General features: G+C 36.3%; 1 protein-coding gene across 1 annotated transcript in view; it reads right to left on the bottom strand.

The window, feature by feature from the left end:
- Positions 1-17615, bottom strand: part of LOC128684339 (uncharacterized) — a 241053-nt gene that overhangs the window by 2803 nt on the left and 220635 nt on the right. The window contains exon 15 of the mRNA XM_070098267.1: positions 14949-15145. Coding sequence (XP_069954368.1) covers positions 14949-15145 — 197 coding nt within the window. The remainder of the gene's footprint in view (positions 1-14948; positions 15146-17615) is intronic.

Raw genomic sequence — 17615 nt, 5'->3', positions numbered from 1 at the left:
CACCTGCCCTAGTGCTGGATCACCTGTCCTAGTGCTGGATCACCTGCCCTAGTGCTGGATCACCTGCCCTAGTGCTGGATCACCTGCCCTAGTGCGGGATCACCTGTCCTAGTGCTGGATCACCTGCCCTAGTGCTGGATCACCTGCCCTAGTGCTGGATCACCTGCCCTAGTGCTGGATTACCTGTCCTAGTGCTGGATCACCTGTCCTAGTGCTGGATCACCTGCCCTAGTGCTGGATCACCTGCCTTAGTGCTGGATCACCTGTCCTAGTGCTGGATCACCTGCCCTAGTGCTGGATTACCTGTCCTAGTGCTGGATCACCTGCCCTAGTGCTGGATCACCTGCCCTAGTGCTGGATCACCTGTCCTAGTGCTGGATCACCTGCCCTAGTGCTGGATCACCTGTCCTAGTGCTGGATCACGTGCCCTAGTGCTGGATCACCTGCCCTAGTGCTGGATCACCTGCCCTAGTGCTGGATCACCAGCTCTAGTGCTGGATCACCTGTCCTAGTGTTGGATCACCTGCCCTAGTGCTGGATCACCTGCCCTAGTGCTGGATCACCTGCCCTAGTGCTGGATCACCTGCCCTAGTGCTGGATCACCTGCCCTAGTGCTGGATCACCTGTCCTAGTGTTGGATCACCTGTCCTAGTGTTGGATCACCTGCCCTAGTGCTGGATCACCTGCCCTAGTGCTGGATCACCTGCTCTAGTGCTGGATCACCTGTCCTAGTGCTGGATCACTCGTTTTAGTGCTGGATCACCTGTTTTAGTGTTGGATCACCTGTCCTATTGCTGGATCACATGCCCTAGTGCTGGATCACCTGCCCTAGTGCTGGATCACCTGCTCTAGTGCTGGATCACCTGTCCTAGTGCTGGATCACTCGTTTTAGTGCTGGATCACCTGTTTTAGTGTTGGATCACCTGTCCTAGTGCTGGATCACATGCCCTAGTGCTGGATCACCTGCTCTAGTGCTGGATCACCTGTCCTAGTGCTGGATCACTCGTTTTAGTGCTGGATCACCTGTTTTAGTGTTGGATCACCTGTCCTAGTGCTGGATCACATGCCCTAGTGCTGGATCACCTGCTCTAGTGCTGGATCACCTGTCCTAGTGCTGGATCACTCGTTTTAGTGCTGGATCACCTGTTTTAGTGTTGGATCACCTGTCCTAGTGCTGGATCACATGCCCTAGTGCTGGATCACCTGCTCTAGTGCTGGATCACCTGTCCTAGTGCTGGATCACTCGTTTTAGTGCTGGATCACCTGTTTTAGTGTTGGATCACCTGTCCTAGTGCTGGATCACCTGCCCTTGTGCTAGATCACCTGTCCTTGTAAACACGAAATCTATCGAGTAAAATTAGTTACATCTTCATTAAACTGTATATTCTAGTGTTTGACAAAGTTTCTGAAGAGCGAAACGTTGCCACAATGAAAGGTCACATCATTTGCATCTGAGTTCTTTTAGCTAACATTATTGAAATTCACAGGTAAACTGCGCATATTTTGTGATACACTAGTTTACTGAAGAATGACCCTCACGGTGAATGACTCGTTTGGGCCATTCACCGCCAGACGTGTTGGAGGTTTGACCTTCCGTCCGCTAAGGTGGAAACCAAGTGAATTTAGCTGGCGTTCTGACCTTTACCATACATCACAACTCACTGGACTGCCGACGCACTGACCTAGTCTATAAATAACCGACTTAGGGGTAGTGCCAGCAAGGATTAAGCACTCGTGAAAGTTGTAGTTGTGGTATCCAGTTTAAATATTTATAGAAAAAGGCAGAAATACAGGCAGACCAAGGTTATCCTGGGATGACCAGTGTGTGGTGGATCTTTAACAACTCCTTATTCTGGACATACTCAGCTACATCTCAGGTATTATTATTATTATTATTATTATTATTATTTTGTTGTTGTTATTATTTGATATTATTATTGTCTTCATAAGGATGTATTTAAGTAACTGTATATCATACAGTGTTCAGTGGGTTGATAGTCAAGCCTAGTCTCCTGAGTTGCACACGTGTCCTGCCTGACCAATAGACCTTCATGTGTCTTCAGTGCCCTAAGAATAGCACCTACGGTGGCCCTCTGGCCACATCTGGAGTGTCCAAATTTGTTTTCGGTCTGTTCGCGAGGGTGAATACTTATGAGGGTTTTGCCAACGTTCTTTACCTAACAATTTTAACTCTGATGGAGTAATTTGTACTTCGAAAAAAGAGTCATTTGCTTTATACACACACACACACACACACACACACACACACACACACACACACACACACACACACACACACACACACACACACACAGTTAATGATCATAAAAATAGCAGAAAAAATTATATAAACACATAAAAACGTATTTAATTACCTATCTGTCCTTAATAACTTCATATTAATTTGCCAACCATTAGGACTAGACGAAAGGATCGTTTTTGAACGTTTCCAAAGTAATTAATGCTATTCTGAAGCTCACGCACACTTTTCATAATTATAATTGCAACTCTATTGCTAATTCAAAAAGAATAATTGAGTCAATGACAACAACACACATCGTAAATAGTATTCGTGTTTATTTTTCTATGTTTATTGTTACGAGGCAGTACTGTGTAAGCTTGGTTATTGTGAGCTTGGTTATTGTGAGCTTGGTTATTGTGAGCTTGGTTATTGAGAACTTGGTTATTGTGAGCTTGGTTATTGTTAGCTTGGTTATTGTGAGCTTGGTTATTGTGAGCTTGGTTATTGAGAACTTGGTTATTGTGAGCTTGGTTATTGTTAGCTTGGTTATTGTGAGCTTGGTTATTGTGAGCTTGGTTATTGTGAGCTTGGTTATTGTGAGCTTGGTTATTGTGAACTTTGTTATTGTGAGCTTGGTTATTGTGAACTTGGTTATTGTGAGCTTGGTTATTGTGAGCTTGGTTATTGTGAACTTGGTTATTGTGAGCTTGGTTATTGTGAACTTGGTTATTGTGAGCTTGGTTATTGTGAGCTTGGTTATTGGGAGCTTGGTTATTGTGAGCTTGGTTATTGTCAGCTTGGTTACTGTGAGCTTGGTTATTGTCAGCTTGGTTATTGAGAGCTTGGTTATTGTGAGCTTGGTTATTGTGAGCTTGGTTATTGTGAGCTTGGTTATTGTGAGCTTGGTTATTGCGAGCTTGGTTATTGTGAGCTTGGTTATTGTGAACTTGGTTATTGTGAGCTTGGTAATTGTGAACTTGGATATTGTGAGCTTGGTTATTGTCAGCTTGGTTATTGTCAGCTTGGTTATTGTGAGCTTGGTTATTGTGAACTTTGTTATTGTGAGCTTGGTTATTGTGAACTTGGTTATTGTGAGCTTGGTTATAGTGAGCTTCGTTATTGTCAGCTTGGTTATTGTGAGCTTGGTTATTGTGAGCTTGGTTATTGTGAGCTTGGTTATTGTCAGCTTGGTTATTCAGAGCTTGGGTATTGTCAGTTTCGTTATTGAGAGCTTGGTTATTGTGAACTTCGTTATTTAGAGCTTGGTTATTGGGAGTATGATTATTGAGAATATGGTTATTATGAGCTTGGTTATTGTGAGTTTGGTTATTGTGAGTTTGATTATTGTGAGTTTGTTTATTGTGAGCTTTCTATGAAATTTTGGTTATTGTGAGTTTGGTTGTTTTGAGTATGGTTATTGCGAGTTTAGTTATTGTGAGTTTGGTTATTGCGAGTTTGCTTATTGTGAGTTTGGTTATTGTGAATTTGGTTTTGAGATTTTGGATATTGTGAGTTTGGTTATTGTGAGTGAGGTTATTGTGAGTTTGGTTATTGTGAGTTTGGTTATGGTGAGTTTTGTTATTGTGAGTTTGGTTATGAAATTTTGGTTATTGTGAGTTTAGTTATTGTGAGTTTGGCTACTGTGAGTTTGGTTATTGTGAGGTTGGTTATGAGATTTTGGTTATTGTGAGGTTGGTTATTGTGAGTTTGGTTTTAGTGAGTTTGATTATTGTGAGTTTGATTATTGTGAGCCTGATTATTCTGAGTTTGATTGTGAGCTTGATTATTATGAGTTTGGTTATTGTGAGTTTGTTTATTCTGAGTTTGGTTATTGTGAGTTTTTTATGAGATTTTGTTTAATTGCGAGATTGGCTATTGTGAGTTTGGTTATTGTGAGTTTGATTACTGTGAGTTTGGTTATTGTGAATTTGGTTATTGTGAGTTTGGTTATTGTGAGTTTGGTTATGAGATTTTGGTTATTGTGAGTTTGGTTATTGTGAGTTTGGTTGTGAGATTTTGGTTATTGTGAGTTTGGTTATTGTGAGTTTTGTTATTGTGAGTTTGATTATTGTTAGTTTGGTTATTGTGAGTTTGGCTATTGTGAGCTTGGTTATTGTGAGTTTGTTTATTGTGAGTTTGGTTATTGTGAGCTTTTTATGATATTTTGGTTATTGTGACTTTGGTATTTGCAAGCTTGGTTATTGTTTGGTTATTGTGAGTTTGGTTTTTGTGAGTTTAGTTATTGTGAGTTCGGTTATGAGACTTTCGTTATTGTGAGTTTGCTTATTGTGAGTTTGTTTATTGTGACTTTGCTTATTGTGAGTTTGCTGATTGTGAGTTTGATTATGAGATTTTGGTTATTGTGAGTTTGGTTATTGTGAATTTGGTTATTGTGAGTTTAGTTATTGTGAGTTTGGTTGTTGTGAGTTTGCTTATTGTGAGTTTGCTTATTGTGCACAAGTTTGATTATGAGATTTTGGTTATTGTGAGTTTGATTATTGTGAGTTCGATTATTGTGGGTTTGATTATTGTGAGTTTGATTATTGTGAATCTGCTTATTGTGTGTTTGGTTACTGTGAGAGTGGTTATTGTGTATTTGATTTTTGTGAGTTTAATTATTGTGAGTTTGATTATTGTGAGTTTGATTATTATGAGTTTGATTATTGTGAGTTTTGTTATTTTGAGTTTGGTTATTTTGAGTTTGGTTGTTGTGAGTTTGATTATTGTGAGTTTGCTTATTGTGAGTCTGATTATTCTGAGTTTAATTATTGTGAGCTTTATTATTGTGAGTTTGGTTATTGTAAGTTTGTTTATTGTGAGCTTGGTGATTGTGAGTTTTTTATGAGATTTTGGTTATTGTGGCTTGGGTTATTGTAAACTTGGTTATTGTGAGTTTGGTTATTGTGAGTTTGGTTTTTGTGAGTTTGGTTATTGTGAGTTTGGCTGAGATTTTGGTTGTGAGTTTGCTTATTGTGAGTTTAGACATGAGATATTGATTATTGTGAGTTTGGTTCTTGTGAATTTGGTTATTGTGAGTTTAGCCATTGTGAGTTTGGTTATTGTGAGTCTGATTATGAGATCTTGGTTATTGTGAGTTTGGTTATTGTGAGTTTTGTTATGAGAGTTAAGTTATTGTGAATTTGGGTATGAGATTTTGGTTATTGTGAGTTTGGTTATTGTGAGTTTGGTTATGAGATTTTGGTTATTGTGAATTTGGTTATTGTGAGTTTGGTTATTGTGAGTTTGGTTATGAGATTTTGGTTATTGTGAGTTTGTTTATTGCGAGTTTTGTTACTGTGAGTTTTTGTTATGAGATTTTGGTTATTTTGAGTTTGGTTATTGTGAGTTTGGCTATTGTGAGTTTTGTTATTGTGAGTTTGGTTATTTTGAGTTTGATTATGAGATTTTGGTTATTATGAGTTTTGTTATTGTGAGTTTGGTTATGAGATTTTTGTTCCTGTGACTTTGGTTATTGTGAGTTTTGTTGCTGTGAGTTTGGTTGTAGTGTGTTTGATTATTGTGAGTTTGATTATTGTGAGTTCGATTATTGTGGGTTTGATTATTGTGAGTTTGATTATTGTGAATCTGGTTATTGTGTGTTTGGTTATTGTGAGGGTGGTTATTGGGAATTTGATTTTTGTGAGTTTGAATATTGTGAGTTTGATTATTGTGAGTTTGATTATTATGAGTTTGGTTATTGTAAGTTTGGTTGTTGTGAGTTTGATTATTGTGAGTTTGCTTATTGTGAGTTTGATTATTGTGAGCCTGATTATTCTGAGTTTGATTACTGTGAGCTTTATTATTGTGAGTTTGGTTATTGTGAGTTTGTTGTGAGTTTGGTTATTTTGAGTTTTTTATGAGATTTTGGTTATTGCGAGTTTGGCTATTGTGAGTTTGGTTATTGTGAGCTTGATTATTGTGAGTTTGGTTATTGTGAATTTGGTTATTGTGAGTTTGGTTATGAGATTTTAGTTATTGTGAGTTTGGTTATTGTGAGTTTGGTTGTGAGATTTTTGTTATTGTGATTTTGGTTATTGTGAGTTTTGTTATTGTGAGTTTGATTATTGTGAGTTTGGTTATTGTGAGCTTGGCTATTGTGAGCTTGGTTGTGAGTTTGGTTTTTGTGAGTTTGCTTATTGTGAGTTTGCTTATTGTGAGTTTGCTTATTGTGAGTTTGCTGATTGTGAGTTTGGTTATGAGATTTGGTTATTGTGAGTTTGGTTATTGTGAATTTGGTTATTGTGAGTTTAGTTATTGTGAGTTTGGTTGTTGAGAGTTTGCTTATTGTGAGTTTGCTTATTGTGAGTTTGCTTATTGTGAGTTTGATTATGAGATTTTGGTTATTGTGAGTTTGATTATTGTGAGTTCGATTATTGTGGGTTTGATTATTGTGAGTTTGATTATTTTGAATCTGGTTATTGTGTGTTTGGTTATTGTGAGGGTGGTTATTGTGAATTTGATTTTTGTGAGTTTAATTATTGTGAGTTTGATTATTGTGAGTTTGATTATCATGAGTTTGATTATTGTGAGTTTGGTTATATTGAGTTTGGTTATTTTGAGTTTGGTTGTTGTGAGTTTGATTATTGTGAGTTTGCTTATTGTGAGTTTGATTATTGTGAGTCTTATTATTCTGAGTTTAATTATTGTGAGCTTTATTATTGTGAGTTTGGTTATTGTGAGTTTGTTTATTGTGAGTTTGCTTATCAGATTTTGGTTATTGTGAGTTTGGTTATGGTGAATTTGGTTATTGTGAGTTTAGTTATTGTGAGTTTGGTTATTGTGAGTTTGGTTATGAGATCTTGGTTATTGTGATTTGGTTTTTGTGAGTTTAGGGTTTGTGAGTTTGGTTATGAGACTTTGGTTATTGTGAGTTTGCTTATTGTGAGTTTGCTTATCAGATTTTGGTTATTGTGAGTTTGGTTATGGTGAATTTGGTTATTGTGAGTTTAGTTATTGTGAGTTTGGTTATTGTGAGTTTGGTTATGAGATCTTGGTTATTGTGAATTTGGTTATTGTGAGTTTGGTTATTGTGGGTTTGTTTATTATGAGTTTTGTTATGAAATATTGGTTATTGTGAGTTTGGTTATTATGAGTTTTCTTATTGTGAGTTTGGTTACGAGATTTTGGCTATTATGAGTTTGGTTATTGTGAGCTTGTTTATTGGGAGCTTCATTATTGTGAGTTTGGTTATTGTGAGTTTGTTATGAGATTTTGGTTATTGTGAGTTTGGCTATTGTGAGTTTGGTTATTGTGAGTTTGATTATTGTGAGTTTGGTTATTGTGAATTTGGTTATTGTGAGTTTGGTTATTGTGAGTTTTGTTATGAGATTTTGGTTATTGTGAGTTTGGTTATTGTGAGTTTGGTTGTGAGATTTTGGTTATCGTGAGTTTGGTTTTTGTGAGTTTTCTTATTGTGAGTTTGACTATTGTAAGTTTGGTTATTGTGAGTTTGGCAAGTGTAAGCTTTGTTATTGTGAGTTTATTTTGAGTTTGGTTATTGTGAGTTTTTTATGAGATTTTGGTTATTGTGACTTTGGTTATTGTAAGCTTGGTTATTGTTTGGTTATTGTGAGTTTGGCTTTTGTGAGTTTAGTTATTGTGAGTTTGCTTATTGTGAGTTTGCTTATTGTGAGTTTGCTTATTGTGAGTTTGCTTATGAGATTTTGGTTATTGTGAGTTTGGTTATTGTGAATTTGGTTATTGTGAGTTTAGTTATTGTGAGTTTGGTTATTGTGAGTTTGGTTATTGTGGGTTTGGTTATTATGAGTTTGGTTATTGTGAGTTTGGTTGTGAGATTTTGGTTATTGTGAGTTTGGTTATTGTGAGTTTGGTTATTGTGAGTTTGGTTATTGTGAGTTTGGTTATTGTGAGTTTGGTTGTGAGATTTTGGTTATTGTGAGTTTTGTTATTGTGAGTATTATTGTGAATTTGATTATTGTGAGTTTTGTTATTGTGAGTTTGGCTATTGTGAGCTAGGTTATTGTAGTTTGTTTATTGCGAGTTCGGTTATTGTGAGTTTTTATGAGATTTTGGTAATTGTGACTTTGGTTATTGTGAGTTTTTATGAGATTTTGGTAATTGTGACTTTCGTTATTGTGAGTTTTGTTTTTGTAAGTTTAGTTTTTGTGAGTCTGGTTATGAGACTTTGGTTATTGTGAGCTTGCTTATTGTGAGTTTGCTTATGAGATTTTGGTTATTGTGAGTTTGGTTATTGTGAATTTGGTTATTGTGAGTTTATTTATTGTGAGTTTGGTTATGAGATCTTGGTTATTGTGAATTTGGCTATTGTGAGTTTGGTTATTGTGAGTCTGATTATGAGATCTTGGTTATTGTGAGTTTGGTTATTGTGAGTTTTGTTATGAGAGTTAAGTTATTGTGAATTTGGGTATGAGATTTTGGTTATTGTGAGTTTGGTTATTGTGAGTTTGGTTATGAGATTTTAATTATTGTGAATTTGGTTATTGTGAGTTTGGTTATGAGATTTTGGTTATTGTGAGTTTGATTATTGCGAGTTTTGTTACTGTGAGTTATTGTTATGAGATTTTGGTTATTTTGAGTTTGTTATTGTGAGTTTGGCTATTGTGAGTTTTGTTATTGTGAGTTTGGTTATTTTGAGTTTGATTATGAGATTTTGGTTATTATGAGTTTTGTTATTGTGAGTTTGGTTATGAGATTTTGGTTCCTGTGACTTTGGTTATTGTGAGTTTTGTTGCTGTGATTTTGGTTGTAGTGTGTTTGATTTTTGTGAGTTTGATTATTGTGAGTTCGATTATTGTGGGTTTGATTATTGTGAGTTTGATTATTGTGAATCTGGTTATTGTGTGTTTGGTTATTGTGAGGGTGGTTATTGGGAATTTGATTTTTGTGAGTTTGAATATTGTGAGTTTGATTATTGTGAGTTTGCTTATTGTGAGTTTGATTATTGTGAGCCTGATTATTCTGAGTTTGATTACTGTGAGCTTTATTATTGTGAGTTTGGTTATTGTGAGTTTGTTTGTTGTGAGTTTGGTTATTTTGATATTTTTATGAGATTTTGGTTATTGTGAGTTTGGCTATTGTGAGTTTGGTTATTGTGAGTTTGATTATTGTGAGTTTGGTTATTGTGAATTTGGTTATTGTGAGTTTGGTTATGAGATTTTGGTTATTGTGAGTTTGGTTATTGTGAGTTTTGTTATTGTGAGTTTGATTATTGTGAGCTTGGCTATTGTGAGCTTGGTTGTGAGTTTGGTTTTTGTGAGTTTAGTTATTGTGAGTTTGGTTATGAGACTTTGGTTATTGTGAGTTTGGTTATTGTGAGTTTGCTTATTGTGAGTTTGCTTATTGTGAGTTTGCTGATTGTGAGTTTGGTTATGAGATTTTGGTTATTGTGAGTTTGGTTATTGTGAATTTGGTTATTGTGAGTTTAGTTATTGTGAGTTTGGTTGTTGAGAGTTTGCTCATTGTGAGTTTGGTTATTGTGAGTTTGATTATGAGATTTTGGTTATTGTGAGTTTGATTATTGTGAGTTCGATTATTGTGGATTTGATTATTGTGAGTTTGATTATTGTGAATCTGGTTATTGTGTGTTTGGTTATTGTGAGGGTGGTTATTGTGAATTTGATTTTTGTGAGTTTAATTATTGTGAGTTTGATTATTGTGAGTTTGATTATCATGAGTTTGATTATTGTGAGTTTGGTTATTTTGAGTTTGGTTATTTTGAGTTTGGTTGTTGTGAGTTTGATTATTGTGAGTTTGCTTATTGTGAGTTTGATTATTGTGAGTCTGATTATTCTGAGTTTAATTATTGTGAGCTTTATTATTGTGAGTTTGGTTATTGTGAGTTTGTTTATTGTGAGCATTGTTATTGTGAGTTTTTTATGAAATTTTGGTTATTGTGAGTTTGGCTATTGTGAGTTTTGTTATTGTGAGTTTGATTATTGTGAGTTTGGTTATTGTGAGTTTGGCTATTGTGAGCTTGGACATTGTGAATTTGTTTATTGTGAGTTTGGTTACTGTGAGTTTTTTATGAGATTTTGGTTATTGTGACTTTGGTTATTGTAAGCTTGGTTATTGTTTGGTTATTGTGATTTGGTTTTTGTGAGTTTAGTTATTGTGAGTTTGGTTATGAGACTTTGGTTATTGTGAGTTTGCTTATTGTGAGTTTGCTTATCAGATTTTGGTTATTGTGAGTTTGGTTATGGTGAATTTATTTATTGTGAGTTTAGTTATTGTGAGTTTGGTTATTGTGAGTTTGGTTATGAGATCTTGGTTATTGTGAATTTGGTTATTGTGAGTTTGGTTATTGTGGGTTTGTTTATTATGAGTTTTGTTATGAAATATTGGTTATTGTGAGTTTGGTTATGATGAGTTTTCTTAATGTGAGTTTGGTTACGAGATTTTGGCTATTATGAGTTTGGTTATTGTGAGCTTGTTTATTGGGAGCTTCATTATTGTGAGTTTGGTTATTGTGAGTTTGTTTATTGTGAGTTTGGTTATTGTGAGTTTTGTTATGAGATTTTGGTTATTATGAGTTTGGTTATTGTGAGTTTTGTGAGATTTTGGTTATTGTGAGTTTGGTTTTTGTGAGTTTTCTTATTGTGAGTTTGACTATTGTAAGTTTGGTTATTGTGAGTTTGGCTATTGTGAGCTTGGTTATTGTGAGTTTATTTTGAGTTTGGTTATTGTGAGTTTTTTATGAGATTTTGGTTATTGTGACTTTGGTTATTGTAAGCTTGGTTATTGTTTGGTTATTGTGAGTTTAGTTATTGTGAGTTTGCTTATTGTAAGTTTGCTTATTGTGAGTTTGCTTATTGTGAGTTTGCTTATGAGATTTTGGTTATTGTGAGTTTGGTTATTGTGAATTTGGTTATTGTGAGTTTAGTTATTGTGAGTTTGGTTATTGTGAGTTTGGTTATTGTGGGTTTGGTTATTATGAGTTTGGTTATTGTGAGTTTGGTTGTGAGATTTTGGTTATTGTGAGTTTTGTTATTGTGAGTTTGGTTATTGTGAGTTTGGTTATTGTGAGTTTGGTTATTGTGAGTTTGGTTGTGAGATTTTGGTTATTGTGAGTTTTGTTATTGTGAGTTTTATTATTGTGAATTTGATTATTGTGAGTTTTGTTATTGTTAGTTTGGCTATTGTGAGCTTGGTTATTGTAGTTTGTTTATTGCGAGTTTGGTTATTGTGAGTTTTTATGAGATTTTGGTAATTGTGACTTTGGTTATTGTGAGTTTTTATGAGATTTTGGTAATTGTGACTTTCGTTATTGTGAGTTTTGTTTTTGTGAGTTTAGTTTTTGTGAGTTTGGTTATGAGACTTTGGTTATTGTGAGTTTGCTTATTGTGAGTTTGGTTATGAGATTTTGGTTATTGTGAGTTTTGGTTATTGTGAATTTGGTTATTGTGAGTTTAGTTATTGTGAGTTTGGTTATGAGATCTTGGTTATTGTGAATTTGGTTATTGTGAGTTTGGTTATTGTGGGTTTGGTTATTATGAGTTTTGTTATGAAATATTGGTTATTGTGAGTTTGGTTATTGTGAGTTTGGTTATTATGAGATTTGTTATTGTGAGTTTGGTTATGAGAGATTGGCTATTGTGAGTTTGGTTATTGTGAGTTTCGCCATTATGAGTTTGGTTATTGTGAGTTTGTTTATTTTGAGTTTGGCTATGAGATTTTGGTTATTGTGAGTTTGGTTATTGTGAGTTTTGTTACTGTGAGTTTGGTTGTTGTGTGTTTGATTATTGTGTTTGATTATTATGAGTTTGATTATTGTGAGTTTGATTATTGTCAGTTTGATTATTGTCAGTTTGGTTATTTTGAGTTTGGCTGTTGTGAGTTTGGGAATTGTGAGTTTGATTATTGTGAGTTTGCTTATTATGAGTTTGATTATTGTGAGCTTGATTATAGTGAGTTTGTTTATCGTGAGTTTGTTTATTGTGAGTTTGGTTATTGTGAGTTTTTTAGGAGATTTTGCTTATTGTGAGTTTGGTTATTGTAAGTTTCGTTATTGTGAGTTTTGTTATTGTGATTTTGGTTATTGTAAAATTTGTTATTGTGAGTTTCGCTATTGTGAGTTTGGTTATGAGATTTTGGTTATTGTAAGTTTAGTTATTGTGAGTTTGAATATTGTGAGTTTGGTTATCTTGAGTTTGGCTATGGTGAGTTTGATTATTGTGAGTTTGGCTATTGTGAGTTTGATTATTGTGAGATTTTTATGAGATTTTGGTTATTGTGGCTTGGGTTATTGTAAGCTTGGTTATTGTAAGTTTGGTTATTGTGAGTTTGGTTTTTGTGAGTTTGGTTATGAGATTTTGGTTATTGTGAGTTTGCTTATTGTGAGTTTAGTAATGAGATTTTGATTATTGTGAGTTTGGTTATTGTGAATTTTGTTATTGTGAGTTTAGTCATTGTGAGTTTGGTTATTGTGAGTGATTATGAGATCTTGGTTATTGTGAGTTTGGTTATTGTGAGTTTGGTTATTGTGAGTTTGGTTATTGTGAGTTTGGTTATTGTGAGTTTGGTATAAAATTTTGGTTATTGTGAGTTTGGTTATGAGATTTTGGTTATTGTGAATTTGGTTATTGTGAGTTTGGTTGTCGTGAGTTTGGTTATGAGATTTTGGTTATTGTGAGTTTGGTTATTGTGAGTTTGGTTATTGTGAGTTTTGTTATTGTGAGTTTTTGTTATGAGATTTTGGTTATTTTGAGTTTGGTTATTGTGAGTTTGGCTATTGTGAGTTTGGTTATTGTGAGTTTGGTTATTGTGAGATTGGTTATGAGATTTTGGCTATTATGAGTTTGGTTATTGTGAGTTTGGTTATGAGATTTTGGTTACTGTGAGTTTGGTTATTGTGAGTTTTGTTACTGTGAGTTTGGTTGTTGTGTGTTTGATTATTGTGAGTTTGATTACTGTGAGTTAGATTATTGTGAGTTTGATTATTATGAGTTTGGTTATTGTGAGTTTGGTTATTTTGAGTTTGGTTATTGTGAGTTTGCTTGTTGTGAGTTTAATTATTGTGAGTTTGCTTATTGTGGATTTGATTATTGTGAACTTGATTATTGTGAGTTTGATTATTGTGAACCTGATTATTGTGAGTTTGGTTATTGTGAGTTTGGTTATGAGAGTTTGGTTGTTGTGAGTTTGGTTATTGTGAGCTTTTGTTATGAGATTTTGGTTATTTTGAGTTTGGTTATTGTGAGTTTGGCTATTGTGAATTTTGTTATTGTGAGTTTGGTTATTGTGAGTTTGGTTTTGAGATTTTGATTATTATGAGTTTGGTTATTGTGAGTTTGGTTATGAGATTTTGGTTACTGTGAGTTTGGTTATTGTGAGTTTTGCTACTGTGAGTTTGGTTGTTGTGTGTTTGATTATTGTGTTTGATTATTGTGAGTTCGATTATTGTGGGTTTGATTATTGTGAGTCTGATTGTTGTGAATCTGGTTATTGTGTGTTTGGTTATTGTGAGTTTGATTATTGTGAGTTTGATTATTGTGAGTTTGATTATTATGAGTTTGGTTATTTTAAGTTTGGTTATTGTGAGTCTGGTTGTTGTGAGTTTGATTATTGTGAGTTTGCTTATTGTGAGTTTGATTATTGTGAACTTGATTATTGTGAGTTTGATTATTGTGAACCTGATTATTGTGAGTTTGGTTATTGTGAGTTTGGTTATGAGTTTTGTTGTTGTGAGTTTGGTTATTGTGAGTTTGGTTATTGTGAGTTTGGTTATTGAGGGCTTGGTTATTTTGAGCTTCGTAATTGTGAGTTTGATTATTGTGAGTTTGGTTATTGTGAGTTTGGTAATTGAGAGCTTGCTTATTTTGAGCTTCGTAATTGTGAGTTTGATTATTGTGAGTTTGGTTATTGTGAGTTTGATTATTGTGAGTTTGGTTATTGAGGGCTTGGTTATTTTGAGCTTAGTTATTGTGAGTTTGGTTATTGTGAGTCTGGTTATTGTGAGCTTGGCTCAAAGTCTTGCGTGCTCTTGTTACCAGTGTTCGAACTACTGTTTGAACTCTTATATACATTCTTATTTTGTTTACCGTCTTGGGTAGTTATTTCTCCCCCCTCCCCACCCCTCCCATTCTTATCGCCGTCTCTTGGGTTTTCGAATTCTGTTTTTCTTACTGTATCCGACCACGATTTCTTGTTTCTCTCCCTCTCCTCCCTTTTCTCTCTCAGCCTCCTGTTTCTCTCCCAGTCTCTGAGTCTAGATTTTCTTTCTTGTCTTCCATTCCTCTTTAGGTCTCGCTCCTCCACACACCTGGTCCTTAAATGTGGATTTCTTTGAGCAGCTCCTGAAGACTGATTTGTCCCTAACGTCCTCTCACTCTCTCTCTCTCTCTCTCTCTCTCTCTCTCTCTCTCTCTCTCTCTCTCTCTCTCTCTCTCTCTCTCTCTCTCTGTCTCTCTCTCTCTCTCTTCTATCATCTGTCTTCATGTATCCCTCGTAGAGTAGAATCTGTACACTTTCTATAGTTTCCAAGCTTATTTGTTTATGTGACGGCTCTATGCCGGGATTGTGTGCTCTAGGATAGATCCAACGTTCGTTATGCACAGTTAGTTAATGCACTTAGATGATATCATTTGTTTATCATCATAATAATTATATACAGTAGCGAAAAGTTGATGAATTCGACTGAATAAGCCTGCAGGCGAAACGTATCAGCCATAAAGATACCCAAGTGTTGTTCATGTGTTGAATCGATCATGTTGACGTTACTCAGCCTCACCTGACTCTCAGAGAGGAGGTCCTTGGGGATCTCGGAGGCAGCTGCTGACGCCGTCAGCCTCACACACTTGTGCCTGGACTTCCGTAGCCTCAGTCTGAAGACGGTGATGACGATAATGACGATAATGACGATGGCTCCCACCCCGCAGACGAACATGATGATAGTGAAGAGGGAGGGGGGCGAGTACTCGCTGCCTGCTGGAAGAGTGACGAGAAATGGAAACAAGAGCTGAAGCCACTGGGATGGTGAAGATGAGTGCAGAGGGAGAGTTTCGAGAAGGGATGGAGGGAAGGGTGTTGAACGTGTGGTGGTGGTGTTGTGGGTAGTGAGGCTGGTGTTGTGGGTAGTGAGGCTGGTGTTGTTAGTGGTGAGGCTGGTGCTGTGGTTAGTGAGGCTGGTGTTGTTAGTGGTGAGGCTGGTGCTGTGGGTAGTGAGGCTGTGTTGTTAGTGGTGAGGCTGGTGCTGTGGGTAGTGAGGCTGGTGTTGTGGGTGGTGAGGCTGGTGTTGTGAGTGGTGAGGCTGGTGTTGTGGGTGGTGAGGCTGGTGTTGTGGGTGGTGAGGCTGGTGTTGTGGGTGGTGAGGCTTGTGTTATGGGTGGTGAGGCTGGTGTTGTGGGTGGTGAGGCTGATGCTGTGGGTAGTGAGGTTGGTGTTGTTGATGGTGAGGATGGTGTTGTGGGTGGTCAGGCTGGTGTTGTGGGTGGTCAGGCTGGTGTTGTGGGTGGTGAGGCTGGTGCTGTGGGTAGTGAGGCTGGTGTTGTGGATGGTGAGGATGGTGTTGTGGGTGGTGAGGCTGGTGTTGTGGGTGGTGAGGCTGGTGTTGTGGGTGGTGAGGCTGGTGCTGTGGGTAGTGAGGCTGGTGTTGTGGGTGGTGAGGATGGTGTTGTGGGTGATGAGGCTGGTGTTGTGGGTGGTGAGGCTGGTGTTGTGGGCGGTGAAGCTGGTGCTGTGGGTAGTGAGGCTGGTGTTGTGGATGGTGAGGTTGGTGTTGTGGGTGGTGAGGCTAGTGCTGTGGGTGGTGGTGGTAATAGTGTTGTTGAAGGTGCACTGGTAACGAGAATATTGTGGGTAATAATAGTTTATTGGTGGTGGTGTGAATGTTGTTAATGTTGTTTTAGTGGTTGGGAGGTGGGGAAAGGTCATCAAAGAGTGGGATGAGTGTGGAGGCCGAGAGAGGAACCTAAGAGAAGCAGCTGAAAAAGGTGATTAAGAGAGGGAGTTGAGGGATTCAGTTGAATAGCTGAATTAAATTTACTTAAAGTTTGCACTAGCATCTCAAAAAAAATACTTTATATATATATATATATATATATATATATATATATATATATATATATATATATATATATATATATATATATATATATATATATAGATATATATATATATATATATCGAGTGCTGAATAGTTAAAACTTGTGATTTTGGCTTAAATAGCAACGTTCTTCTTGCCATATAAGGCAAGCGAAAATTTGTGTATATAATAATTTCGCAAAAATCATTCTGAACCTAAGGAAAAATATATTTCATTGTGTTTGTTTATTATTAAATTATTTTAAACTTATCTAAAATATATTTAGTTGGATGAGGCTAAAATAAATTGCGCTTGTTATAATAAGGTTAGGTAAGCTTTCTAAGGTTCTTTTTATACAAAATAATTAATTTTTACATTAACATAAATGAAAAAAATATATATTCAAATGTATTAGAGAAAATCTTAGAAAGGACTTAATTTTAAATGAATGTTTGCTAATTGACCAATTTTACCTATTTAGCACGATATATATATATATATATATATATATATATATATATATATATATATATATATATATATATATATATATATGTTATTTTTTATTATTATCACACTGGCCGATTCCCAGCAAGGCAGGGTGGCCCGAAAAAGAAAAACTTTCACCATCATTCACTCCATCACTGTCTTGCCAGAAGGGTGCTTTACACTACAGTTTTTAAACTGCAACATTAACACCCCTCCTTCAGAGTGCAGGCACTGTACTTCCCATCTCCAGGACTCAAGTCCGGCCTGACGGTTTCCCTGAATCCCTTCATAAATGTTACTTTGCTCACACTCCAACAGCACGTCAAGTATTAAAAACCATTTGTCTCCATTCACTCCTATCAAACACGCTCACGCATGCCTGCTGGAAGTCCAAGCCCCTCGCACACAAAACCTCCTTTACCCCCTCCCTCCAACCTTTCCTAGGCCGACCCCTACCCCGCCTTCCTTCCACTACAGACTGATACACTCTTGAAGTCATTCTGTTTCGCTCCATTCTCTCTACATGTCCGAACCACCTCAACAACCCTTCCTCAGCCCTCTGGACAACAGTTTTGGTAATCCCGCACCTCCTCCTAACTTCCAAACTATGAATTCTCTGCATTATATTCACACCACACATTGCCCTCAGACATGACATCTCCACTGCCTCCAGCCTTCTCCTCACTGCAACATTCATCACCCATGCTTCACATCCATATAAGAGCGTTGGTAAAACTATACTCTCATACATTCCCCTCTTTGCCTCCAAGGACAAAGTTCTTTGTCTCTACAGACTCCTAAGTGCACCACTCACTCTTTTTCCCTCATCAATTCTATGATTCACCTCATCTTTCATAGACCCATCCGCTGACACGTCCACTCCCA

Source organism: Cherax quadricarinatus, chromosome 4, assembly GCF_038502225.1.
Source record: "Cherax quadricarinatus isolate ZL_2023a chromosome 4, ASM3850222v1, whole genome shotgun sequence".
Taxonomy (NCBI): domain Eukaryota; kingdom Metazoa; phylum Arthropoda; class Malacostraca; order Decapoda; family Parastacidae; genus Cherax; species Cherax quadricarinatus.
Note: the sequence above shows the minus strand (reverse complement) of the source record. Positions and strands in the feature narration are given on the sequence as shown.